Genomic DNA, 10,064 nt, shown 5'->3' with positions numbered 1-10,064 from the left:
TGGCCAGTGGTTTCCAAAGATCACCAGGTACTTTATCTTTTAGAAAAACACATTCTTAGCTCAGTGACTCAATGCAATGGTAGCGCCTGAGAGGAAAAAAACTGGGGCGCTGTGTACCTTTATGTTGAGACCAAGGTCAACATCTAAGCTCTTAACAGTATGACTATAGCAGGGAATGAAACAGGCTTCTGTGTGTGCAGCCAAATGGCCTGCCAACACGTTCAGAGTGCTCCTCCTCATAAATAACTAAGTGCTCCTTTCACTTTCTATTGCAGCCAAACACACAACCCTCCCGCAAAACTCCCTCCTGCGGCCGCGAAAGCAGCCCAGGCGCCCACCAGGGTCAAGGGTCGAGTCCACGAGAAATGACACTAACTAAGAGAAAGGTTTTTAAGAAAACAAGCAAACGACCAAAAAAGTGGAAGTGCAAAGCTGGAGCTTTTTGTTTTCTCAAGTGTAAACCACACTCGGCTCAGTTTTCAGTTTCATCAGTCCGTCTATTCAAAGACCAAAGGTGGACTCATCTCACTATCTCAACCTTCCTTTTTCTTGCCCTTGTATCAAAGTCTGGTTGCTCTTCATTAAACGGCTTCCATCCCAGTCTCTCTCCCCCTCCTCCACCGTCCTCCCCCCAGCCCCACCCACCCCCAGCCTCTCTCCTGTCCTCTCTTGTCTTAAAAAAGAGCCACCGGCCGCTACCATCAGGCCCGGGCTCTGTTGCCCCGGCTGGGCTTTGACCGCGGGAGGCCGTGGGAACTGTTTAGCATCCAGCACATCTTTATACTGGATCTCGGGCCTGATCATCCTCAGACAGGCCGTCCTGGTGCTGTTGTCCAGCCCCGGCTGGATCTCGTAGCCAAGAATCTTCACTAATCCACTCTGGAACGGCCGGATGTTTTTGTCTCGGATCCGGTGCGCCTCCACAGGCTTCCCGCCGTCTCTGAGACAAACCCGGGCCAAATCTTCCCGCCGCATCCTCAGAAGAGATACTTCCTGCTCCATCTGAGCGTGACCAAACCTGTCTATTTTCTCCCAGAAGGTCCGGTTCAAGGCTTTGTATAAGTACCAGTCTAAGGCATTCCACTGCCGCAGTTTCTCCCGCTGTTCTTCCGTTAGCGACAGATTGGGCGGCGCCTTGGCTTGCGAACGTCCCCCTCTACCACCGACACCAGCCGCCGCCACGGCCTTGCCCACCCAGCTTCCACTTATCCCCCCGAGGCCGCTGGGCTTCTGCTGGCGAGCATTGAGGCTGAATGAGACCACGGCGTCCAGCGGCCAGCAGAGGGCGTGCCTCAGCAGGATCATGGACTGGTCGAAGTACTCAGATACCAGAATCAGCTTGAAGGCCCGGCGGATCAGGGCCTCGTAGCGCTGAGCCAGTGCCAGAGAGAAATTCGCATTGTGGTCCATGCCAAAGTCGAACCACAGCAGGTTGCGGGCGTAGTGGTTGTTGCGGAGTCGAGGGTCGTAGTATTTCCTAGGGTCGTCAGCAAAGTCGCCTAAGCCCTTGGCTTTCCGAAAGGCGGGCGCTACCTCTTTGTAGTAGGCGAAGGAGGACTCAGCCAGAGCGACCGGGTCCCTGATGATAGAGAAGTAGAACGTGTCTGCAGGCATCACCTTCTCTACCTACGACACAGAAGAGGAGAACTTGTAGTTACAATAATGCGCAGATAATGCGATGCAATTCAACTACAACAGTAGTATATTGTATTTTAATTGGTCCTTCCCCTGGAACATTCGGTTATAACAGTAATTCAAATCATGGGAAGTGCAAGATGTTATGATTGTTCTAATCATTATGAGTATACTTTCATCCATGCAAAAATCTACAAACTACTGAATACTCTGTTTTTCCAACAATTGTATTCTTAAACTCACTCAGTTAAAGAGTGACTTAACAAACCCTGAAAATCGCTGACCTCCGGTGGTTTCACTTCCCACTTTGCTGTGGTGATGCACAGGTGTACTCCAGGACCCTGTGACATCACTGCCACGACCACACCCAACCAAAGCCAGCCGTGTCAGCCTGCCTTTAATGCGCCGTACCATAACTGAATCCTAGGGATGCTACACAACCTTTTTTCTTGATTATTTCTTACAATGTATCCACATCCCTACAGAATATCTCATCATCATCATCATCCCCTATGTCATTCCACTTCCCCCTTTCCCCCTTTGAACAACTCACCTCCGGTTTATTAAATCTCATGTGATTGCCCATGATGTGGAACTCCACGGCCCTGGGACCCCGGTAACCTTTCACCCTGTGAGCATTGAAGGGCAGCGGGTAGCCCAGCTGGTAGCCCAACGGCAGGGCGAAGCGGAGGTCGCGCTCCTCTCCGAAGCGGTACAGCATGTTGAGCACGGTGCTGCTGGCCGTCTTGTGGGTCTTGAGAAACATGATGTGGGTGTGGGGCTGACAGGAGCCCAGAGAGGGGCCCTGAGCATCAGGGGACGAGAAGATGGAGCGAGTAGCTGGCTGGACGCTGCTGGAGGAAGGGAGCATTTTAACTTTAGATCACGTCGCAAACACCAGATCGCCAAACAGCAGACAGACACAGTTAGCAACTAGCTGGTGAACACAGTGGAGCATTTAGCAGCTGAAGAGCCAGACATGTCCCTCAGGAGTTGGTGGGGACCAAATTAGAGCTCAAAGAGAGTGATAATATGACCTTTGCAGCCCAAAAAAGGTCAACGAATGGAGCTTTAACTGAGAGAGAGTTTTTTTTCCGTTATGTTGACTTGCAGTGGCATTTTAAACTAACCCAAAAAGTGCTCTGGTTTTAGAGGCAGCTGCTTTAACCAACAACCCGAGAAAACAGAGGAAGTGCGACCTGAACAGGCCTTTGGACTGTGTCTTAGTCTGACTGCAGTAAGTCAGTACAAATGCCAAAAATGTTTTGTTCATACCGTACCTTGGGGGTGGGGGGGGGGGGGTGTTTACCATTAAAATTAAAATCCCAAACGTATTAAATGTGTCAGTGTTATATGTTATCTTAACAAAACGCAGCTAGAAGAAATCCAGGAACCGAATATGTCAACAAGACATTGAACCTGACCAAACATTTGAGGCCCACTTTCGATCCTTGACAGTTTTTCATACTTACTTTCCGTCTGTGTGTGTGTGTGTGTGTGTGAGAGATAAAGTGAGAGCGCACTTGAAGGGAGGCAGCAAGAAATGTGTGAATCAATAACAAGAAGTTGCGTCAGCAGCCTGACAACTTTTCCCTCACAGCTATGGAGACACTGAGAGCAGAGCACACTGAACCTGCAGAGGCTCGCCACTGCATACCTGAAAACAAGACTAACAATCTTGTTATACTGCTGATCGAGTTAGCCATTAAAACGAAGCCATCCAGTTTCTCTCCGCTCACTCAGGGCCGGGTTGCGGTATAGCAGCAGGCCCGGGCAAGGTAGCTCCTCCAGGGGGATCCCGAGGCGTTCCCAAGCCAGATAAGATGTTTAATCTCTCCGGCCGGTTCTGGGTCCCTCAGGATCTTCACTGTTCATCGTCTCTTTCAGTTGCTGAAGTATGACATTATGCTTTTGATGACAGCATTCGAGCTTCCCACCCTGAGCGTGGCGTGAGAGGGAAATGGCCGCCGTGTGAATGCGGCATATGCACGGCAATCTGAGCTAACGAGCTACCAGGACCCAGACCTTTCCAGGGTGCCTCTGGAATATTTGGACTTAAAAGGTTTTCAACAAGTCTCAAGCTACTTCACTGCCCCCCCCACACACACACACAGACCCTGTGACTGTGCCATTAACCTTCTTCCGGGGACATCGTCGCCTAAAGGGCGTGTGTAGTCACTCTCAGCACCCGAGACTGAGGCCACGACCTGGCCCACTGGCAGCTGGCATCATCCATCCCTCTGCCTGAGCTCCGGTCAGCCATAGAGACCGCCGAAATAGTTTTGAGTCAGGTGTTTTGTCTCCACGTTTTTTTCCCGGGGACGTTTCTGATCGGGGGGGAGGGGGCAAAGTTCACTTCTCGGTTCTGGAGGGAGTTCTGCTTGCTTATCAGTTCCTCCGTCAGCCTCTCCTCGGGTTTCCATCTCCAGGCCAATAGCCGGACTGAGCGCTTCGATTAGGAGATGGAAACAAGCCTCGCCTCCTCCTGGAGCAAGCAGCTGCTGTGGGTAGAGTATGCCCACAATTCCCTTTCCAGTTCCACCTCAGGTCTGATCCCCTTTTTAGTGTGCCCACAGGTATCAACCACCGTGTTCCCTGATCTTAAGAAAGAGGCCAGTGACCCATCTGTCCAGGCTTTCATCCGCCACTACCTGAAGGCCCACTCCGTCCTGTTTCGCACCCCTGCCAGCTATCAGAGGACCGCTAACTAGCAGCCCACCTCTGTTAAGCCATTGCTGCTTGTTTTCCTGCTTTTCCGGTCATTTCGGATACCTGCCATCCCCCACGTGCTCTGCAGTTGCCCTCAGTGTAGCTGCATTCCCAGTCGCCCAATTTCGCACCCCTTCTTGAGTCCACATCTCCACAGCAGTGTGCAGAACTGCTACAGAGGGTTTGCAAAACCGAACTCGACGCGATGGATTTGCGCAGATTTACCATTGTCCCCGAGAGAGGCAATTCCATAGATATGAATTGATTGAGCCACAAGAGTCGATGTGGCCAGGCTGCAGGGCTAACAACTGCAATGCAAAGGGTGAGAGTGAAGCTACAACTAAAGCTGAAATCAAATAAAAATGCAAGGAGTACGATGAGATCAGATACCTCTTGTTGAAGATGACCCCCAGCAGCTGGCCAGCAAACGCAATGGCCACGAAGAGCAGCAGCGCTTTCCACATCCAAACTGGACCCAACCGACCACACACCAGCCATCGCAACATCCTGGGAGGGAGGGAGGGAGGGAGGGAGGGAGGCAGATGCAGGGAGCAAAGAAGGGGATAGAGACCAGATACAAAGACAACGGTGGGTCAGAGAAAAGGTTAGAGAAGGGAGTGGAGAGAGGGACAGTAGAATGGGTGAGGTGAGAGGAGAATGAAGAAAGAGGGAGGGAGGGGGGGAGGGTGCGCGAAACAGAGTGGAATGGGGAGATGTATGGATGGCCAAACAAGATGTCACGTGATGAGAGAGGAGATAAAGACATGGGCAGAGCGTGGGAGAGAAAACGGTGGGGGGGGGGGGTGGTAGAGAGGCGGAAAGAGGAATAGAGAGAGAGGGAGAGATTTGGATGAGTCATAAAACAAACATGACTAAGGCATCATCATCATCATCATCATCATCACCACCACAGAGAGGAGAGCAGCCTGAAAACATCCAGCGACAAAAGGACCTGCCGCATTTCTCCGATAACGTATGTCAACGCTGATCCGCTAATAGCCGGGGGGGGGGGGGTCATTTCTTTAGTTTTGTTCAGGCTTAGCAATAAACCAATAAATCAGCAATAAATCAAAGGAGGGGGCGGCGTCTCGGAGGGCGACGTCACCCAGTGTAGTCATCCGGTGTAGTATAGCGGCAAAGGAGAATATAACTGACCAATCAGAGCCGAGTAAACATGCCCGCTAGCTTCAGACTTAAGATAGGCAAGGAAGAGACGGCCTGTGTGTGAACGGGGGTGTGTGTGGGGGGGGGGGTTAGGTCATTGTGGCCAATGCTGTAAATTCACAGGATCTTTTCGTATCAACATCATCGATTTATCAGGTATTTCATTCGCTGGAGTGTTGCGTAATAATTAGTGAAACACTGTTTGCGTCCGAAGTCGGAGACCCAGAGACGGGCAGGAAATTCAAATGCCTGATTCTTGCGAACAGTAACAGTGAGCAACGGCTCTCAGTGGCCCAGAAGAGGCAAGACAGCCGCGGCCACAGTTTTTTTTTGTTTTTGTTTTTGTTGTACATTTGCATACCACGGCGTCAACGTACAGTCCATGCAAATGCCGCCAGCGTGGTCACGCTCCGGCCCTGTTACACAATGAGAACAGCTACGCACGCATGGATGCAGCTGAAATGACCGAGCTCACCTCGCTCAACCGCAAACCTGCTCGACTTTGCATGGGAATCCATAGCACAGGCTGCTGCGGCACTAAAGCCATTTGTCAGTCATGAGGTTGATCAATAAAGTATTTCTGATTCTGCCTTCAGTTTCATGCTGCTGTGCGAATGCGAGCCCTGTTTGTTTTTATTGTTGGTCAGGCCAAGTCATTTTTGTTTTTTTCTCTTTCTTTTCTCGCATTTTATACCGAATCATCTAGAATAGTTACAAATAATAACAGCTGTCATTCCCAACAACGATTAATCGTATATAGTAATATATATAGTTAGTATAATCGATACATCGCTTCTGTCTGTTTTTGCACAAAAGAAGCAATTTGAAGGCGTCGCTTTGGGCTCTGTGACATTTTCTAGATTTAACGATGAATCGATTAATCGTGACAGGAATTGGCCTGTGCTGCTTAAACAGCAACAACAATACATAACAACAATATATTTCTCGACATGGGAGGGGGGGGGGGGGGGCATTCTCTGGTGTTGCTTTTAGTTAAAAAAAAAAAAAAATAATAATGATAATGGTAGTCTACTGATGCCCTAATTAGGTTCAACTATATACAGTACTACCCGGTGTTATGTAATAACGGGTGCAGTTACCGAGCAAATACAGACAATAAGTTTTGTGGGGGGGGGGGGGGGGGGGGGCAAACCAGAAGGGAACACGGGGTGACGTGTGATGTGATGTGATGTGACGGGGGGGGGGGGTGGAGATGACTCAAGGCGGCCGCAACACAACCGAACAGCGCCGGAGGGAGGCTGCCTGTGGATGCGTGCGTCCCACTGTGGCCCGTCAACCGCGACAGCCTCCCTCTGACCGGCACCGGCCGACGTTAAGCGCGCAGACGTATGGAAAGCAGAGGTGAAATTTACGTTACGTAACGATCGCAGGGTCCACAGTCGGTAGGTGGGGTGCTCTGTGTGCGTGTGTGTGTGTGTGTGTGTGTTTGTGTGTGTGAGAGAGAGAGAGAGAGAGCGGCCGATACGCACGGAGCACTCGGCGGCGGCCACCACCCCGCGGCCCCCGCCGCCGCAACACAAAGAAGCCCTCAGTTTACAGCGCAGCCTTCGCACGGACCCTGAAGGACAGGGCTGGGTCTCGCAGATTTAACAAATGCTGAAAGCCCCCACCCCTCTCTCTCTCTCTCTCCCCCTCTCTCCAGCCCTCCACCCACACCTTCTCCTCTTTCTCTGCAGGATAACAGCCCAGCGCCACCTTTTTTTGTCCACCCCAATCACTGCATCCCAGTCCCTGTAAAAAAAAAAAAAAAACCCCCTCCTCCTCCCACGCCGGCTCGGACGGCTAGCTAAGCTAACGTTACCTGGCTCTCCGTCTGAAAAGCATAGCTGAGTCCCCGGGCCGGTATCGGTGACGGTGTTATAGTGCTGCGGCTGCTGCGGCTGCTGCTGCTGCTGCTGCTGCTGCAGAGAGCCCGGAGCATCTCGAAGGCTTCGGCTTCTGCAGTCGGTCCGCCGGTCTGGGTACAGATCAGGCCATGGACCCGGAGCAGCGAGCCTGGATCTCAGTCGATAACTCCTTTGGTCCCGAACGAGTCTTTAACGGGAAAAAAAAAAAAATCCCCTTTCCGCGCACCGACAGCTCCGCCGCTCAGTCCGCAGACTGCCAAGACAGACAACGGGCTGAGACGGAGAGACACAGCACTACCGGAGGCTTTCAAAATAAAAGCCCCCTTTACGGACAGGCAGCAGGACAGTCCACCAAGAAGCAGCAGCCAGGGTTTTACAAACAGCCTACTGAGGACGGGAGTCCTCTCATAGAGCTCTCTGCAGTCTCTCTGTTTGTTAACTTGGATCTACATCTATTCACTTTCTGTAAATGTTGCCCCCCCCCCCCCCCCCCCCCCAGCATGAAGGCCTTCTTCATATGCTGCCAGAAAACAGATCACAGCAATCCAATGATGTCATATTTCACTCCAGAGAGCACATGTTGCTGTTGCTGCACCTCAGTAGGATTTTGAAGGCGGGACTTTTACTTGTTTTGGAATATTTCGACATTGCACTGGTACTTTTACTGCAGTAAAGGACATTCTGCCACCACTGGCTACGGGTCACTTTAAACCAGCCGCCACTGTGCCTGGCGCGCAGACATTTCATGGCCCTGGCGGAGTGTGGTGGGACAATAAAAACACAGCTAAATTAACCAGTCACATTTTTGCTTTGCAGACCAATACGGAAGTGAGACAACTTCCCACAGTCACACTAGATGCTCTGTCAGCTTTGTGGGTTGAATGTTCAGACAGTTAAAAAAGGGCTTCAGCTGTGAAACCACCAACAACTCACTGCTGCTCACAGAGCAGGGGCCCCTGCGAGCGCTATTCACTAAACACTCGCTGTTGAACGGTGTGAAGTGGTCAGTTCTGTTTACTCTACGTTGGGGCGTCTGCATTTGGCGTGATGTATTCCCACATGTGCAATCCAGATGATGGAATTTACGTCACCGGACCCTCACGGCTATGTGGACACAGTAAGTGTAATTGCAGTGTACATACATATATTTTATTTTTTCCAATACATTTACTTACTTCCTACATTGTTCTCAAAAATAAGCCCTCCAACACTGCTCCTTAAACCCCTTGTCCAGCCCGGTTGACCATTAACTGATTCAACAGCTTAAAGAGTGTGGGAGAATGTGCTGAAAGGCAGCAAGGCCTTCAAGGTCGAGTGGCTACATGCTGCACCGCCGGGGAAAAGGAGCACCAGAGTTTGCCTGGAATCATAGCCCCATGTGATTAAAAATGTTCTTTGGCCCGACCTTGACTTAAATTAGTAAGTCTCTAAATGTCCTTGAGTTGAGCATATATACGACGCCTGGACATGCCCAAAGTGGTTCTAAAAGTAAGGGCTCAGCTGGATATGTCCATGCGTTTCATGTGAAACATTTCACACAAATCGTTACTCATCAAGTGTTAGGATTAATGTCAAAAAGTTTGCGGAACAACGAGACGCGGAACGGGGATATATTCGGGATATTCTCCGCAGGTTCTTCACCCGCCACCTTCGTGCTCGCTTACTCCGGGATCTGAAGGATCAGATCTCCCGAAGGCGGTAAGGGAGACGATGGGCCGGGCTTCAGCTTCATTTAAAGCTGACATTTGTTTTGGCATCAATGGACATGAGAATAATCTGAGCAGGTCTTAGCCCCTCAGAGACACCTGACGGAAATCCCTCTCTGGAAGGCCTGAGTGGGCCCAGGCTGGCCTACTTCTTATACACCAATTAGTGAATTACAAGCTAGTATCCTCTTGAATGGAATTACAAGCAGCCCTCCCGGGAACAGGTCCTGGAGCTAAATGTAGGGTTCAGTTAGCTCTGGGACCTGGAAAACTATTTAATAAGTGACGGTGTTAAGGGAGGCAGACTTTTATAGGCCAGTTGCTGCTGTCCAGTTGGAGCCTTCAAGATAAGGACTAGATATCAAACTGCAATACTTGTTGAGTAAAGGCTGAACTGTCCTCCCACTGAGGCTGAGTGTTTCCCTGTGATGTCTCTTTTTATTCCCATCTCCTGGTATTATTCTCTCGTATTCACCAGATTATGTGGTAATAGTACAACAACAATAACGGAAGTACGCCATCTTTGAGTTGTAAATGTTTTCGGCATGTCCTCTTTATCACCTCGAACATATCCGACTGGCCATAAAGGAGCATTCGACCTAAACTTACAAAAAGGGGTCACCTTCTAGTATCTGAAGGTAAAATTGGGAGTGTGCTCCATCGCTATTACAGAGTTAAAAATCAACCAATGCAAAGTTAAATTAGCCCAACGTCTTAAGACACGGAAACCTAACCAGTAATGATGCATAGTCACTCTGTGTGCAGCAGGAGGCAGCTCTGGTTCTAAATTTAGAGATAAAGCCTCTAATTGGTTAACCGGTGCCTTTGTTAAGGAGCGCAGCACCAGCTGCTCCTTGCCAGCCTACCCTAGGTTTACGGTGAGGTGATGGACTATGAACCAGGAAGTCCAGTTTGAAGCCTTATCAGGTGTAGAGACACTTTTCAACTGGACCAAACGGTCATTTGAACCAAAGCAAACAGG

At 50.3% G+C, this 10,064-nt stretch overlaps 1 protein-coding gene across 1 annotated transcript; it reads right to left on the bottom strand.

The window, feature by feature from the left end:
- Positions 1 to 528: 528 nt before the first annotated feature.
- gal3st4 (galactose-3-O-sulfotransferase 4) lies at positions 529 to 7,353 on the bottom strand. The gene is made up of 4 exons (XM_070930145.1): positions 7,331 to 7,353; positions 4,735 to 4,851; positions 2,189 to 2,489; positions 529 to 1,626 (listed from the first exon to the last, which is right to left on the bottom strand). The coding sequence occupies exons 1-4, from the start codon at positions 7,351 to 7,353 to the stop codon at positions 529 to 531; spliced, it is 1,539 nt and encodes a 512-aa protein (XP_070786246.1).
- Between the last annotated feature and the right edge of the window lie 2,711 nt (positions 7,354 to 10,064).

This window comes from Enoplosus armatus, chromosome 23 (assembly GCF_043641665.1).
Source record: "Enoplosus armatus isolate fEnoArm2 chromosome 23, fEnoArm2.hap1, whole genome shotgun sequence".
Lineage (NCBI taxonomy): Eukaryota > Metazoa > Chordata > Actinopteri > Centrarchiformes > Enoplosidae > Enoplosus > Enoplosus armatus.
This window is presented reverse-complemented; position numbering and strand designations above follow the sequence as displayed.

Coding starts and splice junctions, on each gene's coding strand:
- gal3st4 (XM_070930145.1), bottom strand. CDS start 7,353: ATGCTTTTCAGACGGAGAGCCAG. Junction 4,852..7,330: donor CTTTTCAGACGGAGAGCCAG/GTAACGTTAGCT, acceptor CCTCCCTCCCAG/GATGTTGCGATGGCTGGTGT. Junction 2,490..4,734: donor GGGGTCATCTTCAACAAGAG/GTATCTGATCTC, acceptor CCCTTCCTCCAG/CAGCGTCCAGCCAGCTACTC.